The sequence below is a fragment of the Sturnira hondurensis genome, unplaced genomic scaffold (assembly GCF_014824575.4).
Source record: "Sturnira hondurensis isolate 20B ecotype Veracruz unplaced genomic scaffold, ASM1482457v3 Scaffold0004998, whole genome shotgun sequence".
NCBI classification, from domain to species: Eukaryota; Metazoa; Chordata; class Mammalia; order Chiroptera; family Phyllostomidae; genus Sturnira; species Sturnira hondurensis.
This window is the reverse complement of record NW_028077629.1, coordinates 2,497,058-2,524,223: the sequence shown is the minus strand read 5'-3', so window position 1 is coordinate 2,524,223 and position 27,166 is coordinate 2,497,058. Positions and strand designations below refer to the sequence as shown.

Genomic DNA, 27,166 nt, shown 5'->3' with positions numbered 1-27,166 from the left:
TATTGTTGTGCTATTTGTTGTTATTGTGCTAATTATTGTTCTAATTTATTATTGTTCTAATTAACACCTCCCGAGCTAACCCAGAGAAACAGGCCATTAAATCCTCTTCCTAGGCAGAGGCGAATACGAGTTACCATGACAACAGCCCTAGCCCAGCCATTTTCCACTCCGGCGTCGCTAGGGAAGAAAAAAAAAAAGCTTAGGCTGCGTGTTGCGTCATCACTACGCGCTCGTTGGATTTGTCCGTGCTGTTTTAGAAGGTCCCGACCCGGTTCCCGTCGCCCCACGCCAGGAATTATTTTTTTCTTTTCAACCTTTGTTATATCGCACTCCGACTGCTAGACTGTAAGTACTGAAAGATGAACGAAGGAGAGCAAGCGGCCGAGTGAGCAATGAAAGAGATGCCTCGGCACTCTCTCCTCCTCATCACAGCCTTCCCTGTGTTTTCTTGATCCTATCAGCTTCCTCTCAGCTGGGATCGCGCCGCGTCAACTTCCGGGCGGGTGCCCGCCTGCACGGCCTCCCTGTTCCCCTGCTTCGGCCCCTTTGTGTCCCCGCGGTGTGGAGGAGCGGGCCCTAGCACGTCCTTTCTCTGGGCAGGGAGCGCCGTAGTACGGGGAGCTTCTGCTGTGGGCGGGCGCGCGGCTCGCCCGGGGGTTAGAGTGGGGAACGTGCCTGCGCGCGCTGGGGTAAGAGGAGGTTGCACGAGGGTCAGCTTGTGGTTTGAGGAAGGAGGGGGTTGGGGATTGGGAAACGAAGGCGAGTTAAAAAGGGCAGTGGAAAGATTAAAAAAAAAAAGAGATACCTCTGACTACCTTCTGATCGTTGTGGCCTAACAATGAAGCGCAGCCATTATAGTCATCCTGAACCTCTGGCACATTCGCGGTCTCTTAATTGCCTTGGGAATGAACTGCTGTGGCTTTTATGTTGTTTTCATGGCCTCTTTTTATTTCTATATTTTCTCCCTGCAGATAGTTCATTTAAAACTCCCAATCCCACAGGGTGTTGATTTCTACCAATATGAATCTTTTCAACCTGGACCGTTTTCGCTTTGAAAAAAGGAGTAAGATTGAGGAAGCTCCCGAGGCAACCCCTCAACCCTCCCAGCCTGGCCCTTCTTCACCAATTTCTCTTAGTGCTGAAGAGGAGAATGCTGAAGGGGAAGTTAGCAGGGCAGGCACCCCCGATTCAGATATAACTGAAAAAACAGGTGAGTTATGTTGCAGTTTGATGTTGCATCAAGAGATTTTTAAAAGATGAAAGGCAGAAGCAATTCTAATTTTTATTCTTGATGTCATATATACTAATGCATTGTCTTACACTGTGCCCTTTTAAATACAGTTTTGGGACTGCTATAGGCACCACGTATGGCCAACTAAACATCTATCCATATCTGCTTAACTTTTATGAGTTCTTGAAATATGGCCCAGTGATGGCAGTAGAAATCAGAATACAGGTCATCTTTAATCTTTAGGTCAGTCCTATGAATCACCTAGTTATTTATCACCTAGTTATTTGGCCATATGTTTACACTGATTCCAGTATTTCTCCAAAAATATTGATCAAGTCCCATGAGCTAGACTTTATTCAGGGTACTTGGAGATAAACCTCTACAAACAAAAAAACATCAGGTTGCATTCAGATTTTGCTAGTACTTGACTTCCTGGAGATCTCAAAAGTGCAGAAGAATAATTGGTATTCTTCATGGTGAATGAACCGTTTTTAGAGCCTTTTTTCAAATTTTTATTTATTTATTTATTTATTTATTTTAGAGGGGAAGGGAAGGAGAGAAATATCAATGTATGGTTGCTTCTAGTGAGTCTCCTGTTGGGAACTGGCCTGCAACCCAGGCAAGTGCCCTGCCTGGGAATCGAACTGCGATCGTGTGGTTCGAAGGCCCCTGCTCAATCCACTGAGCTACACCAGCCAGGGCTGAATGAACCTTTTTAAATCTGCAGCAGGTTGTCAGGGACAATAGCGTTTGAGAGGAGGCCCAAAATTTGTGCTTTCATTTTCATCTATATTATTCTAAAAGTTAAAAATTAGAATATATTTGAACTCTTACTATGTTTAGACATAGTGCTTTGCATTCTCTCGTTCAATTGACACAAAAATCCTATGAGATGTTATCCACATTTTGGAGAAATGAGACCCTGGGATGTTAAATTGTTAGGAAGTAGGTAGAACCAGAACTCAAATCCAGGCAATCTAATTCTTGAAGGTGAAAGGGATATTAATAACTTTTACTTTAATGTTTATTGTAGTAATACCCTTTTTAATGCAAAACTTAACATTTCACAAGCAGCATTAAAATTAATGTGGACCTGATAAGATTAGCAATATGTATGTCTTAATAATCCTTTGTATCTCTTATTTTCTTTGTTACTCTTCTGTTTCAATGTAACATCGATGGCAGCATCCCTTAAGTTATCATTGGAATGACGTTTTTAAATACTTGGGTGTAAATGGAACATGGTACAATGATTTGGTTGATTGGATTAAGTAGTAATTAGGAGTCAGTTTGAAAGGCTTTGTCTAAAGACTTTTGAACTTGTGTTCAAAAGTTCTGTTCAGAAGCACTGAAGGATTTTAAGCACCAGTGGGATCCCGTCCCTGTATTTATTTTTTCAACAGATGATTTGTTTGCATAACATGTGATAGCTAATGTCTAAACATCCAGCTATTTTGCTTTTTAAAAAAATATTTTATTATTTATTTTTTGAGAGAGGGGAAGGGAAGGAGAAAGAGTGGGAGAGAAACATTGATCAGAGATCCCAACTGGGGACCTGCCCCGCAACCCAAGCACGTGTCCTGACCAGGAATCAAACTGGTAGCCTTTTGGTTTGCAGGCCAGCGCTCAATCTACTGAGCCATCCCAGCCAGGGCCAGATCCTTTCCTATTTTAACAGTAAATACATTAATCTGTTTCTTAGGTATTGCGGCAGGGCGGGTTGTTTTGTGGTTTAAGAGCAGGACATGTGATTTTTGAGTTCTTAGCAACAACCTCTGTTCATCATTTTAAATGGGACATTGGACAAGTCACTTAAAATCTGAGATTCACAGTTTTTTGATATGTAAAATAAAAGTCCTTTGTAAACTGGAACTCAATGGAATGTTATAGTTATTTAACAGTATTAATAATGTAATATTCTTAATTGCGTCTTCTATTCAGAAAATGCTTTTCTGCATTTTTTGTATCTGAGGCAACGTCACTCCTTTTTATTGAGATTTTTTTGGTACAAAAATTCCTTTTAAAAACTGAGATTACCTTTAGGAACTACATAATTAAATGGAAACAATGGAAAGTACGAAAATTAATTTTGTTCTGGGCATGGTGAGAATTCATCTTATTAAGAATAGGGAGCTTTATGTTAGGAAGCAATTATTATAAATGGTACTGTGAATTTTGAAGAATCCTGAAAACAATCTAACTTTGTACTTTATATTAAAGGTATTAGGGATCCATTTTAGGTAGAAGGGTGAAATGATGAAAGAAAGTTGTTTGGTAAAAAAAGTCAGCGTAGCAGATATGAGTACTATATGTGTATTTTAGAGGGTAGCGTTGGTAGAGAGAGAAATCATTTAGGATGCTTTTATAATCCTAACTTGATGGCAGTAAAAGTGGGGAAGAAAGAAATGTGAGAGTTTTCAACACGAGAGGGCAGAGGTCCTCCCACCTCATCCCCCTTGACCGAGGATATCCCTTCCTTGATTTTTAGAGAGACAGGAAAGGAGAAAGAGAAATGTTGATGTTGGAGAAAAACATTAGTTGATTGCTTCCTAAATGCTCCCAGACTCAAGATTGTAAACTCCTGGACCAGGGATCAAACCCACAACCTTTTGGTTATGGGAGATGCTACACCTGAGTGAGCCACACTGGCCAGGGCAGGGTTTTAAAACCTGATTGCTGGTAGGAATGAGATAAAAATTTTAGTTTAGATCATTGAAAAAAATGGTAGTTTTGTACATCAGAATAGATATGAAGTACGCATTGTGAGCCATTGGGCATACCCTTAAAAATTCAAGTGAGAGTCAAAGTCTTGTTCCAAGCTAGGTTATTGGAGTAGACCAAAGACAGCTTTAGCATGGGAGATGCAGATGCTGAATTAATGTATGGGCCTTGCGCTGTGGAGAAGACAAGATACCAAAGTTATGTTTAATAGCAGGACTACATATGAGATTGGAGAATTATCAGTGAGATGTGAATATTTACTTCCTTTATCATATGGTAACCTCATATTCTGCCATTGTGGGATGCTGTTCTGTATTTGCTTATGAATGTGTTAGGGTCTAAATCAGCTTACAGGAAATTTTTAAAAATGACCTGTAATTACTCTTTTTTTTTTTTTTTTAGCTAATCTGTTATTTATCTAATTTGAGTCAAGATTTCATTTCTTAACGCTTTCCTTAAGGTACTGCGACACAGCCACATTGTTTCTTTTTTCAAATATATATCTTTTTTTTTATTGTTCAAGTACAGTTGTCTACATTTTCCCTCCACCCCAGCCATCCCCCACCCTTGATCCTACCTCCTTTTGGTTTTGTTCATGTGTCCTTTATAGATGTTCCGAAAAACCCTTTCCCCTTGTTTCCCCATTATCCCCTCCCACCTCCCTTCTGGTTACTGTCTGTTTGTTCTTAATTTCAGTGTCTCTGGTTATATTTTGCTTGCTTGTTTTGCTTGATTAGGTTCCACTTACAGGTGAGATCAGATGGTATTTCTCATTCACTGCCTGGCTTATTTCACTTAGCATAATGCTCTCTAGTTCCATCCATGCTGTTGCAAAGGGTAGGAGCTCCTTCTTTCTTTCTGCTGTTTAGTATTCCATCGTGTAAATGTACCATAGTTTTTAGATCCATTCATTTACTGATGGGCACTTAGGTTGCTTCCAGCACTCGGCTATTGTAGATTGTGCTGCTATAAACATTGGGGTGCATAGGTACTTTTGGATTGGTGTTTTAGGATTCTTAGGAGATAAGCCCAGCAGTGGAATTGCCAGGTCAAAAAGACCAGTGTGAAGTGATATCTCATTGTGGTTTTAATTTGCATCTCTCTGATGGCTAGTGATGTTGAGCATCTTTTCATGTCTCTGGGCCCTCTGTCTGTCCTACTTGGAGAAGTGTCTGTTCAGGTCCTTTGCCCATTTTTTAATTTGGTGGCTTATCTTCCTGGAGTGGAGTTGTGTGAGTTCTTTATATATTTTGGAGATTAAACCCTTGTCTGAGGTATCATTGGTAAATCTGTTTTCCCGTATGGTGGATTCCCTTTTCATTTTGCTGTTGTTTTCTTTAGCCATACAGGTGCTTTTCATTTTGAAGAGATCCCATTTGTTTATTCTTTCTTTATGTCCCTTGCTGTAGGGAACATACCAGTGAAAGTATTGCTGTGTGGAATATCTGAGATTTTCTTGCCTATGTTTTCCTCTAGGACTTTTATGGTGTCACAACATATTTAAGTCTTAAATCTGTTTAAGGCTACATGAATTTATTTTTGTGTATGGTATAAGTTGGTGATCAAGCTTCATTTTTTTGCATGTAGCTGTCTAGATCTCTCAACACCATTTGTTGAAGAGGCTATTTTTACTCCATTTTACACTTCTGCCCCCTTTGTCGAATATTAATTGACCATAGCGACTTGGGTTTATTTCTGAGTTCTCTGTTCTGTTCCATTGGTCTATGTGCCTGTTCTTATGCCAGTACCAACAGCTACGTCGTTTCTTGAAAATGTCAAGAGCAGTCCATTCTTTTCTCCTTTTGCTTCCAGAGTCTTACTGATATTTGCATATGACTCAGCTTTTTTATTTCATTAGGGCATAGTGAAATGTTACCCTTTTTAGAAGGCCTTCCTTGATCACTCTCTCTGAAGTAACAACTCCCCTCCAACTCCAGCCTGACTCTACTATTTGTATTTATCAGTGCCAACGTTATATTATGTATTGTCTTTCTTATTAGACTATGATCCTCAAGGAGGATCATGTAAATATACAAGCACATGTAAATATACAAGGCCTGGCACAAATAACACCCCTTTTTTATTACAAAAATCTTTTTAAAAGATTTTATTTACTTATTTTTTAGAGAGATGAGAAGAGAAGGAGAAAACAGGGAGAGAAACATCACTGTGGTTGCCTCTCACACACCCTCTACTAGGGACTTGGCCTGCAACCCTGGCCTGTGCTCTGACTGGGAATCAAATCAGGCCGGCACCCAATCCACTGAGCCACACCAGCCAAGGCATAAAATCTTTTATTACAAAATTATAAGCATATAATTCTGTAGCAAAACAATATCACACTGAAGCACACCATATGACATTTTAGGTGAAATGTTCAAATTAAAACTATAAATTATTATACCCATATTATTACCTTACCAACCACACTCAAGCAGGTGTTGCATCTGCTGGACCCTGTGTATAGCTGAAATAGTGCAGTGTAAACTCATGGGGAAGATTTAAGCAGTGTAGTATCAAAATTAAATTTACAAATGATCATTTATTCTTTTTGCGAGGATCAGGAAATGTCATAGACACATGACTTTGAATGAACCTTAACCAATGAATCATTGTTCAGTGAACAAGTGATGAAAATATGTATTCCTTGAAAGGGTGTGTGCTCTGTTTATGGGAAGGGGAGGTTATCTATGGAAGAGGAGGTTTAGGGCTATCTATGTACATGAAGCTGAAAAGAAAAATATAAACTCATGTGTTTTTAGAGGCCTTCATATTGTGCGAGGAAGAATGAACTTTATTTGGTATAAACTATAGAGTATTTCAGTATGAGAAGACAACAGATGGAGCCTATTGCATTAGAAGCCTAAATATAGGGAAACAACAGTAGACAACAACAGAGGACAGTTGAGGGAAGTTTTTTTGTTTTGTTTTGTCTTTTTAAAATATATTTTATTGATTATACCATTACAGTTGTTCTATTCCCCCTCTTCATTCCCCTCTACCCGCACCCTCCCTCCCCCACCATTCTCCCCCCCTTAGTTTATAACCACGTGTCTCAAGTTCTTTGGATTCTATATTTCCCCCACTATTCTCGCCCTCCCCCCTATCTNATTCTCTCCTTCATTTTGGTCTTGGCTAATGTAATTATGATGTGCCTTGGTGTGTTCCTTCTTGGGTCCAACTTCTTTGGCACTCTCTGAGCTTCCTGGATTTCCTGGAAGTCTATTTCCTTTGCCAGACTGGGGAAGTTCTCCTTTATTATTTGTTCAAATAAGTTTTCCACTTGTGGCTGTTTCTTTTCCCCTTCTGGTACCCCTATAATCCGGATGTTGGAACGTTTAAAGATGTCCTGGAGGTTCCTAAGCCTCTCCTCATTTTTTTGAATTCTCATTTCTTCATTCCTTTCTGGTCTGATGTTTAGTTCTTCCTTCTGGCCCACTCCCTTGATTTGAGTCCCAGTTTCCTTTCCATCACTATTGGTTTCCTGTGCATCTCCCTTCATTTCAATTAGTTTAGCCTTCATATGTTCCTCTAATTTGTGACTATGTTCCTCTAATTTGTGACTATAATCTGCCAGTTCTGTGAGCATCCTGATAAATAGTGTCCTGAATTGTGCTTCTGAGAGGCTGGCAATTTCTCGTTCGCTTAGAGTTATTGGCTCTGGGACTTTGAGTTCTTCTTGCACCATCTTTTGGGCTGTTCCTGCCTATTCCATAGCAGGATCAGAGCCCTAAAGTGTTCACTAGAACAGGGCAACTCAGTCGCTGGGTTGTGACGTTGTACGTGGGGACGGGGTCAAAGAGGGACAATGACTCTCACCGGAATCGCAGGGCAACTAAGTCGCTGGGTTGTGACGCTGTATGTGGGGGCGGGGTCAAAGCGGGACTATGGCGTCCCATCTGCCGCCTGCCGCTGCAGCCCTCACCGGTGCCGCAGTTAATGCCGTCACCGGGCCCACGCGTTTCGTCCCACTGCAAGCGAGTGTGCCACCGCCATCAGCCCTCGCCCCCTGGGGCCTGCATGGTCTGGTCTGTCTTTCTGCGAGAATGTGAGCCCAAGGTCAGTCTGCCCCGCACCCCAACTGGTTCCCGTCTGCCTGCGCACCTGGGTCGGGGGCCCTGTCCTGCCCGACCCTGCTCGCTGCTGGCTCCGCCCCTCTTACCGTGCACGTTGAACGGTTACATGTAGTCAGACTTCCGTATAATTCAATTTTCTGTCCTTTGGTTGTGTCTTTGTTTCTCCAAACCTTTGTAGTATTCAAACTTGGTTGTGGGACAAGGCACAGTGTTTCCACCTGTGCCTCCATCTTGGCGGAAGCCCTGAGGGAAGTTTTATATGATGTATATTTTATGGTATTTTCCAAAGTTTAAAGATAAATCTTCCTTACGTAGAGAGCTAGGTGATTGACACTGTCAACTGAATGAGGCAGTACCTTTTGGAGGATGATACTAAAACACGGTAACACGATAAGTTTGAGTTACCTCCCATTTCAGTAATGAGGTCTAATGGAGGGTTGTATATCCGTTAGGAGCCTGAGAAATCAACTTTGGAATCATTGTTGTGGTAGTTGACATAAATGCCCTATGCAAGGTGTATAGTAAGAAACATCAGCATTAAATGATGGTCAAAGGAAAGTAAACCAATGACAGATATAGAGGATGACCAGGATAGTCATAGAACTGATAGTATTCTGAAAGCTAAAAAAGAAGAGTTTACAAGTTTGGTATGTAGTGAACAGTATCAAATGTGGAGAAATCAAATTGGATAGGGACTGATCGGGGACCACTTTTCTTGCAAATTAATAAAAGGTAATGTTAACCTTTGTTTCAGTAGAAATGTAAAAGAATTGACTACTCTTTCAAAAGAGAAAGAGAAAACAGCTTGACAAGGGAAGCAATGTCTAGAAAAGCTGTTTCAGGATTGTTGGAAATTGAGTGTATTTGTAAAGACATTTTCCCTGAGGTGGGCAGGGGAGTGAAGGAAATAAAAAATAGATGTGTTTGTAGGTTATTTTTGAGGTTGGAATGAAGGAAAGCTTTAATATATGCTTGATAAATTTCTTAGTGACATAAATTCTTCAAAAGTGGTTGCCATTTCAGTGTGGTTGTCCTGTTGTAAGTAACAGTTGTCAATAAGTGAGAAAAAATTTGAAAATTATCAGTTATGAAAAAGATTTCTGAAGAGTAATGCTCTGCCACATGCGGATTATATTATCTTGGTTACACCAGCAGTTTTGGACTCCACTTCCTTTGCTTAGATGTTTTCTGAGGTCCCTGCAAACAGTAAAATGGGTATGATCTTTGGAATGATGGTGCAGAATATGTCACTGAGCGGCATGAATCTATAATTGTTGGGTAATACTCATGCTTTTTTAGATGTGTGTGTCCAAAATGTGAGTCGTCATTATAGTCATTATCTTTGTATAGTCATTCTGGCTTCTTAATGTCTGCTAGTGTTAGTTGAAAATCAGTGCTGGTAAACGAGTCTGAATTATAATAGAAAAATAGAAGTACTCAAATAAAATCTTAAGTATATTTAAAATGTACATTTTTTTGTTTGTGTTTTCCTTCTATACCTTTTTACTTTAGGGGGTTACCTATTTTCTTCAAAATAAAATGTTACTGAAAATTAGATGATACAACACTGTACTGAAGAGAACATTTACACTTTTTGTGTAAGTTCATGTAATAGATTCCCATTAGGGGACATTGGTGTTTTTGGTTTTTGTCTTTATTTTTTTGCTGTCAAAAAAACACTGTAGTGACTATCCTTTTTACTCAGATATTTTTGCACGTGCACAATCTTGTGGGAAAATCCTGGAAATGGAATTGTCAGAACAGAAGGATAAAACTAATATTTTAGTAATTGCCGAATCATCCTATAAGTTTTACTAGTTTGTACCAGAATATAGCTTGATTTTCAGACGTATGGTTTTGAATGCTAGATTAAAATATTGTGAACCCTTTCAATCCTTAACCGGCCAATAGGCAATTATTTTTAGTCTTTATTTTTAAGGTTAAATATGTTTCCAATGTATTAACCATTTGGATTATTTTCTGGGTGACTTTGTGTGTGTGTGAGTGTGTGAAAATGATTTGTAAGTTTTTTATTTTATTCTTCTAGTTTCCTGTTTGTTGTTTGCCATAGAGAAATTTTACATTTTTATGTGGTCAGTACGTTTATTGTTTTAATGTTTTAAGACTTTTGGTTTTAGGTCCTGAACAGACAGGCATTCCTCATTCCCTATTACTACATAAATATTTTATCCATATTTTCTTATAGCACAACTATAATAATTTTTTAGTGTTTTATTGATTACAGTTATCCCATTTCCCCCCTTTATTCCCCTCTGCCTTTCACAACCTTCCCACCCACATTACCCCACTTTATTCATGTCCATGGGTCATATATATGTTTTTTGGCTTATACATTTCCTATACTATTCTTAGTCTTCTCCTGTTTATCTTCTACCCACTATTTATGCTACTTATTCTCTGTATCTTTTCCCCCTCACTCCCCTGCTGATAATCCTCCATGTGATCTTCATTTCTGTGATTCTGTTCTTGTTTTATTGTCTGCTTAGTTTGTTTTTATTTTTTTGGTGTGGTTGTTAATAACTGTGAGTTTGTTGTCATTTTACTGTTCATGTTTTTCATCTTCTTTTTTTTAGATAAGTCCCTTTAACATTTCATAAAATAAGGGCTTGGTGATGATTAGCTCCTTTAACTTGACCTTATCTGAGAAGCACTTTATCTGCCCTTTCATTCAAATGGTAGCTTTGCTGGGTAGAGTCATCTTGGATGTAGGTCCTTGTCTTTCATGACTTGCTTCTTTCCATCCCCTTCTTGCCTGTAAGGTTTCTTGAGAAATCAGCTGACGGTCTGATGGGAACTCCTTTGTAGGTAACTGACTCCTTTTCTCTTGCTGCTTCTAAGATTCTCTCCTTAATTTTCTTCTTGGCTAATGTAATATGATGTGCCTTGGTGTGTTCCTCCTTGGGTCCAACTTCTTTGGGGCTCTCTGAGCTTCCTGAACTTCCTGGCAGTCTACTTCCTTTTCCAGACTGGGGAAGTTCTCCTTCGTTATTTGTTTGAATAAGTTTTCTACTTGTTGCTCTTCCTCTTGTTCTGGAACCTTCTCAGATCTGTTCTTTCATTTGGGTCATTTTTTTTGTCTTGACATGCCTGTTACGTATAAGTGGCAGAGAGCCTTAGGTGTTCACCGGGCGGGGCAACCCAGTTGCTGGGTTGTGACACTGTATGTGGGGGTGGGGTCAGAGAGGGAACAATGGCGTTTGTTCCGCTCTCTCTCATATTTTAGTCCCTTCCGCTGCTTCCCACAAGCAAACTGTGCCCTTCTGGTGCTGGTTCCAGGGTGGGTGGGTGGGCTTGTGTATGTTCTAGGACCTAGTGGGTCTCTCTGACAAACTCTCCTTTGAGGCTGGGAGTTTCTCCTGCTGCCACCTCAGACTTCGTAAGTGTTTTCAGTCTGAGGCTTTGAGGCCCTGGGTTGCACAGTCCGTCTTGCTCCCCATTTGTTCCTCCAGGTTTATCTGCACTCAAATGTGGGACTGCCCAGGCTGCAATCTACCACTTTGGAGGGCCTGCCCACTACCACCTTGCCCCCCCTGGTCCTCCAGCCACCACCTTTCCCCTTGGCTGTCCGTCTCTGCCCTTCCTACTGGTCTGGACAAATGTTTCTTCTTTAACTCCTTGGTTGTTGGACTTCCATACAGTTCTATTTTCTGTCAGTTCTGATTGTTTTTTGTTTTTATTTGTATTTATTTATTTTTTTTTTATTTAACTCTTGTTCAAGTACAGTTTTCTTTCTTGTAATCCCAGCCCTGCCCCCCCCAGTGCTCCCCACCTCCCTCCCATCTCTGTCCCCCCACCTTAGTTATTGTCCATGTGTCCTTTATACTTGTTTATGTGAGTACTTCCCCTTTTCCCCTGTGATTCTCTCCCCCCTCTCCTCTCCCCTCTAGACCCTGTCAGCACGTTCTGTATTTCAGTGTCTTTGGTTACATTTTGCTTGCTTGTTTGTTTTGTTGTTTAGATTCCTGTTAAAGGTGATATCATATGGTATTTGTCTTTCACTGCCTGGCTTATTTCGCTCAGCATAATGCTTTCCAGTTCCATCCATGATGTTGCAAAGAGTAGGAGCTCCTTCTTCCTTTCTGCAGCATAGAATTCCATTGTGTAAATGTACCATAGTTTTTTGATCCAGTCATTTACCGATGGGCATCTAGGCTGCTTCCAACTCTTGGCTATCGTAAATTGTGCTGCTATGAACATCGGGGTGCATAGGTTCTTTTGGATTGGTGTTTCAGGGTTCTTAGGATATACTCCCAAGAGTGGAATTGCTGGGTCAAAAGGCACGTTCATTTTTAGTTTTCTTAGAAAATTCCATACTGTTTTCCATAGTGGTTGTACCAGTCTGCAATCCCACCAACAGTGAACTAGAGTCCCCTTTTCCCCACAACCTCTCCAGCACTTGTTGTTTGTTTCTTTGTTTATGATAGCCATTCTGACTGGTGTTAAGTGGTATCTCATTGTGGTTTTAATTTGCATCTCTCTGATAGCTAGTGATATCGAGCATCTTTTCATGTGTCTCTGGATCCTCTGTATGTCCTCCTTGGCAAAATGTCTGTTCAAGTCCTTTGCCCATTTTTTAATTGGGTTGCTCGTCTTCTTTGAGTAGAGTTGTGTGAGTTCTTTGTATGTTTTGGAGATTAAACCTTTGTCTGAGGTGTCATTGGCAAATATGTTTTCCCAAACTGTTGCTTCTCTTTTTATCTTGTTACTGTTTTCCTTGGCCATGCAGAAGCTTTTAAGTTTGATGAGATCCCATTCGTTTATTCTTTCCGTTATGTCCCTTGTTCTAGGGGACATATCAGTAAAAATCTTGCTGCATGCAATATCTGAGATTTTCCTGCCAATGCTCTCCTCTAGGACTTTAATGGTTTCCCGGCTTATATTTAAGTCTTTTATCCACCTTGAATTTATTTTGGTGTATGGTGTAAGTTGGTGCTTGAGTTTCATTTTTTTGCATGTGGCTGTCCAGTTCTCCCAACACCATTTGTTGAAAAGGCTATCTTTACTCCATTTTATGTTACTGCCCCCTTTGTCAAATATTAATTGACTGTAGAGATTTGGGTTTATTTCTGGGCTCTCTGTTCTATTCCATTGGTCTATGTGCCTGTTTTTATGCCAGTACCAGGCTGTTTTGATTACAGTGGCCTTGTAATATAGTTTGATATCAGGTATTGTAATCCCTCCTACTTTGTTCTTCTTTCTCAAAATTGCAGCTGCTTGTTTTTTGTATTTAAATTGTTGTTGTCCTTCTTTTGGTTGTGTAAGGAGGTGCAGTGTCTACCTATGCCTCCATCTTGGCCGGAAGTCCTATTTCTTATTACAGTAAAATACATATATAACATAAAATTTACCATCTTAACTGTTTTTAAGTATTACAGGTTGAGGAGTGTTAAGTACAATCACATAATTATGCAAGCAAAACTGAAACTCTTCACCCATTGAACAGTTACCTACTACTCCCACCCCCTGGCAGCTACTCTGGTACTTTCTGTCTCTGAATTTGATTACTCTAGGTGCATCATAAAAGTGGAATCATACAGGATTTGTCTTTTTGTGAATGGCTTATTTCACTTTGCATAATGTCTTTAAGGTTCCTTCCTGTTGTAGCATATCAGAACTTTCTTTTTAAGGCTGAAAAATATTCCGTTGTATATATACACTAATTTTGTTTATCCATTCATTCATGGATGGATATTTGGGTTGCTTTCACCTTTTGGCTCCTTTGACTAATGCTGCTGTGAAATCAAGAGTACAAATACATCTTTGAGACTGCTTTCAGGTGTTGGGGGCATATTCCCAGAAGGCAAATTACTATACTATATAAGAAACCATATGTTTTCCACAGCAGCTGTACCATTTTACATTCCCACCAACATTGCACAGGGTTCCAGTTTCTCCAAATCCTTTCCAACACTTGTTATTTTCTGTTGGCCTTTTTTTTGGCTAGCTAAAGTAACTAATGGATATGACTTGGGCTTTGTGTTGCCTTTTTTTTTTTTTAAAGATTTTATTTATTTACTTTTAGAGGCAGGAAGGGAGAGAGAAAAAGTGGGAGAGGAACATTCATGTGCGAGAGATATATCAGCTGGTTGACTCTGAAGCCCCCAACTAGGGACCTGTCCCGCAACCCAGGCATGTGCCCTGACTGGGAATTGAACTGGTGACCTTTCGGTTTGCAGGTGCAGGCCATACCAGCCAGGGCAGGTGTTGACTTTTTTTAACCTTAAATCTCATTTGAAATTTATTTTGTTATAAGGACTAAAGAAAGGGCAATAAAGTTTTCTCTTTCGCTGATTACTTGTCATTTACTAGTCACTTGTTTCAGATCTGTTTATTGACAAATATTTTTTCTTATATTTGAAATATCATCATTAGAGTCTAAATTCTCATTTGCATCTTATGAATTATTATCCTGTTTCTTTTATATTAGTTTACCATGTTATTTTAATTCTTGTTTTATGTTCTATATGTAATGTATCATTTTGATATGGTTTTCTTATTTTTTTTCTTCCTTTTTGACCTGAAATTTCATATACATGGTTTCTTTGGTTTTTATTTCTTTAGTTTCCAAGTGGCTGAAGTTTTGCTCTGATGTTTCTGTTAACATTTACCTCTTTTTTAAAAAAATATTTTATTTATTTTTTTCTAGAGAGAGGGGAAGGGGAGGAGAAAGAGTAGGAGAGAAACATCGATGTGTGCTGGCCTCTCATGGGTCCCCTACTGGGGACCTGGCCTGCAACCCAGGCGTGTGCTCTGACTGGGAATCGAACCGACAACCCTTTGCTTCACAGGCCTGTGCTCAATCCACTGAGCTATGCAGCCAGGGCTGAACATTTACTTCTGATATCACCATTTTGTGACCAGAGAATATGGTCTATACTATTTCTTTAGTGAATTTACTGAGATTTTCTTTGTGGCTTAATACACAATTTCTGTAGAAAGTTCTAAAAGTAATTGAAAAGAAGATATAATTTAAGTATAAATATAATGATGTGCCAACTAATAGGTGAGTTTTATTTATCATTTTTTTCACTGGATCACAAAAGTATCAAATCATTTTCTTGGATCCTGACTAAATACATATAACTATTTTTTAATGGAATATATTTAATAGCAAATTATCAAAGTATATCACAATATAGGCTCTGAAATTTTAGTTTCAGTGTTATGTGTCTGACAATTTTTGTATTTAGGGTCATAATCTAAAATGTGTCTCTTACAGTGAGTTCCGATTGAAAATACTTGAAAAACTGTCCTATATGTTAATTATTTCTGTGCTACCTTCTATGTTAAGAACTTAGAGAATTACATGTTCGTATTTGTCTGTGTGAACTTTTTGCCTTATATATCCTGCAGTGTTTATGCACTTTATTATTTGTATGTGGTTGAGATACAAGTTACTTTTTATTTTAGATATACATTGTTATTAAAAGTACTTCTCAGGTTTAACACTTTTGCCTTGTCCAATACAGCATGAGTTTCTCTTCCTTTACATTTTATTTGTCTTTTCTTTTGACTTACATTTGAAATGTTTTTTCTCATTCATTTTAGAGTTGTCTGTTAGAAACTACCCTTCAGCCTTGAAATCAACATACTCTTTGTTTTAGCACTTTCATCAGATAGTTGGAGGAGTCTTTGATAAGGTGCTAAAGGTATTCCCCTGTCTTATGATGTTCAAATTAAAGACGCTCCAGATTTTATAATCTGTTTTGATGATAACTCCTTTGAAAGGGCAAATGTATGATGTCATTTACTTGGTATTTAAACGATCTTCCTTGAAAGTCAGTTGCCATGTTAAAGAATTGAACCATGTAGAACAGCACATAATTTGAATATTAAAAAATGCCATCTTTTGTTAAACATGCAGATAGGTATCGAAGTTTGTGTTTTCATTTTACTTTGGCTGATCACTTTATGGATTATCAATATGATTTAGACTATTTCTTTGCGAACTCAGTTTCCTAGTAGTAGTGACAACCAAGACATTTTTTCTGTGAACAGCTTGGTGAGAACCAAATTGTTCAGGAACCAAGGTTTCGGTACTCGCCTTTTCACTACGTCAATACTTGAACTGATTGTGCAAAAGCAGTGGTAGGTAAAAGTACTGGTGCCTTATCACGAATCAAGGCCAAGACTAAATTCTTCTAGTAGTCATTGTACTCTTAAAAGTTTTTAAATGCCAGTTTCACTTAAGAATGTTACTGATTAAAGCAGTAAAAATGTATATTTTAGTTAACCTTACCTTCTAAGTAGACACTTTAAATAAAAATATTTTGTGAAACAAAATGTGAGCTTCCCTTTGCTGCATACCAGAATATAATGGTTATTTCAAGGGAAACTACTTGAAAAATTGCTTTAAGTTGTGAGCTGAACTTGTCATTTTTTTTTACAGAACACTGTTTTTATTTGAAAGGATGATTGACAAAGTACATTTATGCAGACTTCANTGATAAAGCAGTAAAAATGTATATTTTAGTTAACCTTACCTTCTAAGTAGACACTTTAAATAAAAATATTTTGTGAAACAGAATGTGAGCTTCCCTTTGCTGCATACCAGAATATAATGGTTATTTCAAGGGAAACTACTTGAAAAATTGTTTTAAGTTGTGAGCTGAACTTGTCATTTTTTTTACAGAACACTGTTTTTACTTGAAAGGATGATTGACAAAGTACATTTATGCAGACTTCAGTATTTAGCAGACATTTTTCTCAAGAATGAACAGTGATATTAAGGGAGACAACTGACAATATTTATTGCTAAAAGTCTAGTGATAAAAGTCTAGTGATAAAAGTCTAGTTTTCAAAAGAAAGTTTGGATTTTGGAAAATTAATATCCATGATTCTGAGTTTGACAGTAACCAGAAATTTAGAAATCAGTGGTAATGTTATTGAATTTAATTTTTTGAAATAACATGAAATCATGTCAACATTTGGCAGATCTGCTTTAATCAGGGAGTGAACCAGTATTTTCCAAATGAACAATGCATGCACTGAAATGATGTGGGGTTAAAGGTCTGACACAGTGCAAGATAGACCAGTGAGTGTGAATGTAATGGAATGCAAAAGTTTATTCATGTGGTTTTTTATTTCAAACTGCAGTTAATCTTTAAAAAACTATCACCTGTCAATCTGGGTTTAGTATCAAAGAGGAACATCTACAGTAATATAAAAAAGCTATGGAAATACTCATTCCCAAATTAATATAACTGTATGAGGTGTGATTTTCTTCATAAACCTAAACAAAAACAGTAATACTACAGTATATTAATTGTAGAAACAGATAAGAGAAACAGATAACAGATAAGTGTATTAATTGTAGAAACAGAAAAGAAAATCTCTGTTAAACCAGAGATTTTCACAAATGTTAAACAATCTGCTCTCTTGTCACTGGGAGATAGCAGTGAGAAGGGGATATAGTTTTCATGAATATATTTGTTAACATAATGATTTTGCTTAACATTTAAACATTTTCTTTGTTTTCATTTTCTAGTATGATAAATATCATAAATATACCCAACATAAACAAAAACTCTTTGGGGCCTTCAATTTTTAACGGTGCAAAGAGGTCCTGAGTTTGAGAAATGCTGTTGTATTATAACCTGTCCTCATCCCCCATATTGTCAGACTACTTCCTTGGTTAGTCACATCTTCTGAATGCCACTTGGTTTAGTGCAGTATACATGTTTAATGTGTATATTTTGATTGTATATGTATTACATATCCAGTAAGAGCTCTAAGTTATGGAATACCTGATGGAGAGTAAGCCACTTTATTTTGGTTTTGTCTTGTTAACTAAGCATATTAAACTTTAGTTTTAAAAATTGGTATGATGTTGTATTTTCTACTATAATCTGTATAAAATAAGAGGGGAAAATTAAAAAGATGATTGGAGTTCAAGAGACTCTAGTTTTCCTGATACTTACAGAATCTTTAGGCCCCCAAGCACTTAGGCATTTAAATGACTAGCCTTGAAAAGATTATTATTCACTTTTTAAAAAGATTTATTTATTTATTTCCAGACAGAGGAAAGAGGAAGGAGAAACAGAGGGAGAGAAACACAAGTATGTGGTTGCCTCTCCCACACCCCCTGCTGGGGCTGTGGCCTGGGAACTAAACCAGTAACCATTTGATTCGCAGGCCTGCACTCAATCCACTGAGGAACAGGAGCCAGGGCAGATTATTTATTCTTCATTATATATAAAGGGACTTTTAAAGAAAATAAGATAATCCAAATCATTTTGTCATAAGCTCTTTTAAAATATAAGAAAGCAGGACACTGTCATTGAAGTGTTCAGATGATATGCATTAGCTTTAGGTCAAATATTTGATACATTAAAGATCTAAATTTATAGTGTTATTATGATTTGTGATATACCATGAACACTTTGTGAAAGCAGAATCCATAGTACCTTTATAGTTATTTTATAGGAATTGGACTGTAATTTTATTATACATAATTACCAGAATTTATAAAAGTCTTTATATTTTTGTCAGTTTTAACACAGTTATGGTTTGTTCCAATGAGGAGTTCCTAACCTAGGGCGCCACTCAGTGTTTATCAAATTGTTGTTTTGGGAAAGTAGGATTTGCTTTTTAATAGTGATAGTAGGACTTCATTGTAAGAAGTAAAGAAATGTTAATTGCCCTCTGGGAAGGCCAAGAGTCTTAGAGTATTAAGGATTTAGGCTTTCAGTCTTGGATTTTCAGATCTGCTTTTTTCTGTATGACTGAACAAGTTGCTTTCTCTTAATTTGGGAGTGTATATGAAATGGTGGTATAATGTGTGCCTTAGGGATTATTGTGAGGATTAAAAATGTTTCACTTTAGAACTTGAAATTCACCTAGAATGTAGGTAATGGTAGCAATGTTTTTCTTTTTTATTGAATTTATAGGGGTGATAACTGGTTAACAAAATATGCAGGTTTCAGTTGTATGATTCCCTAACAGGTAGCTGTTGTTTTTTAAATTAACACTTTTGAACTAAAGAGTTATCGGTCATTGTTTTTTAAAATACATTCATTAGACCAAGAAACCAGCTACTTTTACTTTAATGTGAATTTCTCAAATCTGATCTCTTCCTCCAATATATAAGGGGGAATAGTGGTTTTGCTGGGAGAAGGAAGGAAGAATAAATAAGCCCTTGGAGAAAGGAGACCTTGGTAGAATACTTACCTGTTGTGGAGAGACAGATGATGCAAACATTCTTTAGTTTGTGAGGGCTGCTGCAACAAAATATTACAGACTGGGTGGCTTAATCAGTAGACATTTATTTTCCTCTGGGTCTGGAGGTGAGAAGCCTGAAATCAAAGTGTTGGCAGGTTTGGTAGCTTTTGGGGCTTGCAGATGGCCACCTTCTTGCTCTAACCTCGTGGCCTTTCCTCCATGCAAGCATATCTTTAGTGTCTGTTCCTAATAAGCACATCAATCATGTTATGTTAGGGCCCCCACCCTAATGGCCTCATTTTAATTACTTATCTCTTTAAAGGCCCTATCTCCAAATGCATTATCTGCTGTGGTACTGAGTTTTGGAATTTCATCATACGAATTTCAAGGGAACATAATTCAGCCCATAACACAACCATTACATAAGACATAATGTTTATTGGATAGTGGCTATTTGCCAAATACTGAACTAAATGCTTAATAAATATCATCTTATTTTATATGTAAATTAGCCCTGTGATTATTAAGCTTCTCTAGTTTACATGGGAGGACACTTAGGCTTAGCCAGGGGCATCCACCCTTTTGGTGTCTCTGGGTCACTGCAAGAAGAGTTGTCTCAGGCCACCCATTAAATACACTGTGACACATAATCACAAAAAAATCTGTTTTAGGTAAACTTACAATTTTGTGGTGGGCCTCATTTATGGCCATCCTAGGATCATGTGGCCCATGGGTGTCAGGTTAGACACCCCTGGTTAAGTAACTTGGCTGAGAGACAGGATTGAAATTCAAGTCTTCTGGTCTCTAGTGTCTGTGTTCTGTTAGGTAAGAACTGAACTAGCAATAGAAGCACAGAGAAAAGGGTTGAAATATGAAACAAACCTCAGTTTTACAGTTTTCACTGGGGACTTGCTAATAAATAACATGTGAAATGGAAAACCATTTAATACTAGATCTGGTTGAATAGTAATTTTTTCTTTTAAAAAGTGGTATGAAGTTTTGGTTTTAGAATGGAAACAGTGAATGAAGTTGAGATATATAGCACATGATTCTAATTATTTTCAAGTTGCTCAAAATGCCTTTCTCTTGTTTTCTTTTACAGAAGATTCTAGTGTTCCGGAAACTACGGTAAATGAAAGAAAACCAGGTATATCATATTTCAAGAATGAAGGAGGAATACAGTATATTGATTTGTCCTCTGATAGTGAAGATGTTGTTTCTCCAAACTGTTCCAATACAGTTCAAGAAACAAAATTCAACAAAGACACAGTGATTATAGTGTAAGTAGCTTAAAGATTTATTAGATTTGCCTATGTAAGGGTTTTTGGATTTTTTTTTGAGAAAAAAGTGCTTAAATGTTTTCCCTTTTTTTAAAACATTTTTCTACTGTATCTTTGTTATTTTTTTCCTAACTTAGAAATGTAGAGAGGTTGTGTGTATATGTGTTTCTGGATAGCAGTTATTTTCTGTAAGATTAGTGAGCAGATTTTTTTTAACTCTCCATAGACAAAAAAAAATATTTTAACAGAGACCATTGTTCATTTATAATTGCCTTATGACTTGTTTTTTAGTCCCAGAGGCAGGTCATTTTAAGATTTTGGGGCACATTCTGTGGGGTAGCACAGAGTATCTATTGTAGTCAGGTGGAAAGGTAATTAAAAATTATCTTTAATTTTTAAAACATGAAAAAATGCTTTATGTCAAATAATAGATACTGTGGGCAAAAGGGGAAGGAAATAGGGAGTTCAGGGCCAGGGGTAGGTACATGGTTTCCTTTTTAAAGATTTTATTTATTTTATTTATTTTTAGAAAGAGGGGAAGGGAGGAAGAGAGAGAGAGAGAAACACCAGTCAGTTGCCTCTCACATGGCCCCAGCCTGGGCTCTGGCCTAAAACCCAGTCATGTGCCCCGACTGAGAATGGAATCGGCAACTTTTTGGTTGGCAGAACAGTGCCTAACCCACTGAACTACACCAGTCAAGGTGGTGCATGGTTTCTTAGGAGCACAGTTAGTAAAAGGCTTCATTGAGAAGATGATGATTGAGTGAAGACCTGAAGAGGAGAAGAAAGTGAACCATGTGGAAACGGAAGCAGAGAATGTTATTTCAGGCATTGGGAATCACCTGTTCAATGACCCTGAAGTAGTTTTATATGTGGCATTTTTGAGGGAAGTGGGGGGCAAATAATACAGAATGTATGTGCTGAGGTTACCAAGTAAGGAGTGGAGTAGCGGAAGAGCTTGATCAATGTTAAAACCCATAAGCTATTTGACTTTTACTCTGAATGAGAAGGAGTAAAATTATCTGATGTATGTTTAAAAGAGCTTTGAGGCTGTAAGACAGCAGTAGTAGAAGCATAAATATTGTTTTAATAATCCAGGCAAAAAATTATGGAGGCTTAGACCTGGCTAATACTTGTGGAAATGATGAAGAGTAGTGAGATTCTGCTTATACTTTGAAGGTAGAGCAGAGAGGATTTATTGCATGTAGGATAGGATACAAAGAAGTCAAGGATGATGAGAAGATTTTTGACCTGAGCAACTATAAGGATGGAGTTAGCATTGACTAAGATAAGAAGACACTTTGGAGTGTCTTCCTTTCGAAGCAAAGATTCAGTCTTGAATATGCTGTAATTGAGCAGACTCTTAAGACATAAGTGGAGATATGACATTGGAGTGAAGGGGAAAGATCTAGGTTACGTACCTAATTTTAGGAGTTGCAGAATGTAGATGCCTTTCCTTTTTATTGAGTTTAAAGGGGTGGCCCCAGTTAAAATTATACAGGTTTCAGGTGCACAGTTCGACAGTACTTCGTCTCTACCCTATATTGTATGTTCACCACCCCAGGTCAAATTTCTTTCCAGAATATAGATTTAATATTTAAAGCCATATGATTAAATGAAATCACCAAGGGACACTACTGTAGCAGGAAAAGAGATCTCCTGGTTGAACTCCAGCTTTTAGTAACCAGGAGATGGGAAGAAACTTACAAGAGGTTTTAAGAAGGAACAGTCCTGGAGTTAAGGGAAAAGTCAAAAGGTTGTGTGATCAGAAACTATGTGAAGAAAGTTTTACAAGGAGGAGCAAGAGATTAGGACTGCCCACTGCTGATGATAAGGATTTCCTTTAAAAATGAACTTTTTGTATATAAACTGATGAACATGCCTTTATCCTGAAATTCACTCTGAAATAACAAGTTCATTCTGCATGGTTAATCTTGAAAATAAACATATTAGCCCTACCCCCAGTTTTTACTGTTTATTTTGAAAAAATTTTTAACTTACTGAAAAGTTTCAACATTATAAACTAAGACTTGCCCATTTCTCCGTATTTGCATTTTTACCTTCATAAGTAATAATTAGAATTATTATTGAACCCTTTATATTCACATTTATCTGCTAAGAATAATGTCATTCTCTTACATTACAAAAGTACGATTTCAAATTCAGAACTACCAATTAACATTGGTATGATAATGTTACCTAAGTACATAGTCCATGTTTAAATTTTATCAGTTAATCTCAGTAATGTTCTTTGTAGTATTGCTACTCAAAATTACTAGTTTGTAAACAATGTACTGATTTTTCACCAAGGAAATTTTGTAATAATATGTATATATATCTTCTAGACTAAGCAATATGCTTACGACTATAGTTATTTGGCCTTCTGATGTAAATTCCTTGTCTACTCATGGACAGATAACAGTTGGAGTCCAAGGGCTAGCAGTCAATCTTTGGACCATATTTTGAGTAGTACTTTAATAGTAATCCCCCCCACCCCCATCCTGCCCCAGTATTATATGTTGGATTTAGTTTGTCACTTCCCTTTAATCTCGTTTACTCTGAAATGGTTTCTTGGCCTTCTTTCATTTTTTACCATACTGACCTCTGAAGATAACAGGTCAGGGTTTTTTTTGTTTTTTGTTTTTGTTTTTGTTGTTGTTGTTGTTGTTGTTTTTTAGGATATCTGAATTTGTATGCACCTGATGTTTCCTCATAATTAAATTTAAGTGACAGAAATACTATATAAATGATTTGTGTCCCTTTTAGTGTGTCATGTTAGGTGGTACATTGATACCAGCCATTGTTGGTGAAATGAACTTTAACAATTCAGAAACCTGTTGGGTTTCCTCTATATTGTTGCCATTTCCCCCTTTCTAATGATTAAATAATCTATGGGGAGATACTTTAATCCAAGTAATGATTCTGTTTCCTATCAGGCTTTCAGTAGTTTTAGCATTTCTGGCAATTCTTGCTTGAATAGGTTATTATAATGATAGTTGCAAAATGATGTTCTTCTAACTCACTTTCTAGAACTTATATTTTATTTGTTATTTTTTAATTTAATTATATTCAAGTACAGTTTTCTGTCTTTTATTCCCATCCTAGGCCACCCCCTTTATTTGGTATTTTGTAAAGAAGATTTTTCTCATTTCTCCCTATTCATTTTTTATATAGTACATTCAATAAGAACATGGAATCATAGATACTTACTTGTTCGATGGGTTAATACCCATTACTGTCATAATTCATTATGATGTTCACATTGCTCAGTTTTGTTAGGTGAGGGCCTCTTCAGGAAGGCTATAGTTTTGAGAGGTTTCTATCATTTTTTGAGCCTGTCCCTTCTGACACAAGACTTGTACTATCCCTGCTCTAGGTCTAACATCAGAATTTACCATTTCTCCAAGTGATACCTTTTAGAAGGGAATGGTATTTGCCAATGGGGGGAGCAGGTGTATTCTTTCCTTGCTTGAGTGAGGTGAGGTTATGTCATTGCCCTTTCAGCAGAATGGGCTAGGAAATACGAGGAAGAGGGAGAATGTATGAGAGATGTTTTTTTGTGTTTTTAAATCATGAGTCTCTCATGATACCTTCAATTCTAATCTACCACTATAAGGCTGTTTCTTGTCTTCCCTAGATTTCCTTCTCTGACAGTGAGAACTCTGGCTTCCTCCAGTATCAGTATGTTTACTAACGGGCACAGTTGTCCCATATACATAAAATAGTTTTAGAATTGCTGTAATCGTACCACTTGGCAATTAGGCCCACTAGATAGTGTTCAAGATTTGTTTATAAGTTTTATTTTGTCTTTATATTGAGGGTAAATTATCATAGTACCTAGGTTATTTACACTATTTCTGCGTTATTCATTTGAAATATAGGTCAGTCTATTAATTTTTGTTCATATCCCTTTCAGGGTTTTTCCTGTGTCCTTTTAAAAATTTTTTACTTTGGAATATTTAAAATATTAACAAGGTCCCCCCAAATCAAAACTGTATATAGGATGTTTTTCTTTAATATCTTTTTTCCTTCTTAATTCTTCCATGAAAAATAGACTATGTACATACCTACATACATCCATGTATATATTCATATGTTCTTTATTTTATTCACTTAGTAGTATACTATCCTGGAAATCATATAAATTTGTAGAAATCCTTGTTCTTTTTCACAGCTCTGTAGTACTGCATTGTGTGAATACTTCATAGTTATGATTAGTACTCATGTATGAATCATTCGGTTATCAGGGTCTCTTCTTAACCTTTACCCTGTTGACAGCTTGGGTCACGTAATTCTCTGGTTGAGGGACTATGCTATACATGATAGAATGTACAGCAGAATCTCTGCCCTGTACCTATTAGATGCCAGTAGCACCTCTGTCGTCAAGAAATTAAAATGATCTCAGATCTTGCCAAATGTCTCCTGAGGTCAGAATCTCTCCCCTTTTATGAGACACTGAGGTAGACAACAGTCAGAAACTCTGGCAGTTGATAAAATCTCCCAGGAAGCATTAAATAGGCATGGAGGAAATGCAGATAGAATCTAGGTAACACCCACAAATTAAGAAAATGGATGAAAGACGAAAAGCCTTGGATAATTTTTGAGAACACAGGCGGAGAGGTAATGAGAAAATCAGAGGTAATAATGTTGGACAACCTGTGGGGTGATGGTAGGGGTGGGGTGGGACCCGACTTTCAAAGAGATTTGTCAACAGTATATGGAACCAGAGGAATAGATAATAAAAGGTTTTTATCCCATTCAACATTTTAGAGGGTATTAACACCCTTACAAACAATTTCACCAAAGTGATGAGATAAAAGATATAAAATAGAGAGTTGACAAATATATAGGAAATGAGAACGTAGAAAATCAGTCTTATAAAATTTGTGAAGGAAGGGAGAATTTGCTTGTTTCACTACTATGTTCACGGTGTCTAGAACTTCTGGCACATCAAAGTCATTGAATTAATCAATGCAGCCTTCAGCATATTGCAGACTTGGGAAGAAGAGCTTAGGGAGAGAGAAAAATTGGGGAGAGAGGATAGCATAGTTACAGGGTCCTGGTAGGAAGTAGAAAGGCCTAGAGTACCTTAGCACTGAGAGTGGATTTTGCCTTCAACAGAAGGGAATAGCTTTATCGGAGACCAGATAAAAGAACACAAAGTAAGGTCACCTGTTCTTGTAGATTATTTTTTAATGATTATTAAAGCTACAGGCAAACAGTAATATATAGTGTACATCCATATATCTACCGCCTAGATTTAACAACTAACCTTTTTTGGTTTGTTTCATCTATTATTATCAGCAGTTTTCAACTTTATTCTCACAGCACATAAAATACTAAAATTCTGGAGCACACCAAAAAATATATATTTTGCCGATATGACAAAAAAAATAGGTGTAATTTTGATTAATTTATACCAGAAGGCTGTTGTTGGCTATTATAATAATTTTATTCTGAACAGCCTAAGGGAAAAGAGGTTAGTGCCCCTGACTAAATAGTCATCTATTGCATGTTTTAAAAATTCTTGCAGCACACCTGTTGAAAATGTCTGATTATTATTGGCTGACATATTAAAGTAAAGAACAATAAAATAAAGTAGATTACAGATATCCCAATGTTTCTTCCTTTAATACTTGGCTATACATCACTCTCCTCCCAAAAAACCAATACTGTTATCAATGAATAATTCTCTGCTGTCATTCCCAGTTTATATTCAGATTTCATATGTTTTATAGCTATTTTTTCAAACCAGGATCCCAACAAGGAATGTCACTGCCTTTAGAGGTTGTGACTCTTTAACTGCAAACAGTCCACTTACCTCATCTCTTCTTTTTTAAGAATTTTAACTATTTTAGAGAAAATAGGTTTTTGCTGTTGTTTCCTCATGATGGTCTTGAATTTATTTCTCTATCACTTGTGTTTCCTGTGAACTGGACATTAAATTCAAGGCATGATCAAATTCGTCATCAGCATGATTACTTACTCATCAAGAGACATATGAGTTTGTCCCACTAAATGGTCTTGAACCTAAATCACCAGTTTTAGGTTGTCATGCAGAAGAGTAAGGTCCTTTGAAAAGGGTTGTCCAGGGCAGAAACTGTGAAAGTATTCAAACCTGAATGCTTTTTATTTTCTCAATAAACTAGGAGACAGAATCAGATAAGAAGCATGAACATAGTGAGGCAAGTGAGAATCCAGAGTTGAGTACATCAGGGATGAGAAGTCTGGGTGTGATGGAAAGGGAGACAAATGTAATTGTCTTCAAATGTTGCAAGACAGGCATGGTGACAGAGGAAGAGATTGATTTTTGTCTTGTTACCTTAGAGCAGTTTCTCGGATCGAAGTTCAGGAAGTCAACCTAGAAGTTTAAAATACATGTTCCTGCCAGCGCTCTAATAGGCATAGAGAAATTACTGAGATACAGATCCTGGGTATGTGTCTTAAAGAGAGCTGTCCAAAAATAGAACTAGCTGCATAGCAAAGTCTGCATTCTCTGATCTCCAGAATGGCTGCCATAGTAGAAAACCAAAATTTCAAAATGAGATTTTTTTTCAGGGGGTGGGAGAGACAGATATGTGAGTAAAATTTGGCCCCAGATATCTTTATGTAAAGATAAAGGCTAAACATATAAACTGAAATGGAACAAGATTAAATGTAGTTGTTATAGGATAAAT

General features: G+C 37.3%; 1 protein-coding gene across 2 annotated transcripts in view; it reads left to right on the top strand.

Annotated features, from left to right (window-relative positions):
• The first annotated feature begins 220 nt into the window (after positions 1 to 220).
• SMARCAD1 (SNF2 related chromatin remodeling ATPase with DExD box 1) overlaps positions 221 to 27,166 on the top strand; it is a 102,502-nt gene continuing 75,556 nt past the window's right edge. Inside the window, exons 1-4 of one of the 2 annotated variants that reach the window (XM_037046094.1) lie at positions 232 to 345; positions 462 to 689; positions 972 to 1,210; positions 20,312 to 20,489. In XM_037046094.1, the coding sequence (XP_036901989.1) occupies positions 1,021 to 1,210; positions 20,312 to 20,489 (368 nt within the window). In that variant the 5' untranslated portion in view covers positions 232 to 345; positions 462 to 689; positions 972 to 1,020. Of the gene's footprint in view, positions 346 to 461; positions 690 to 971; positions 1,211 to 20,311; positions 20,490 to 27,166 lie in introns of both variants that reach the window. The other variant, XM_037046095.1, reaches the window with a different exon arrangement.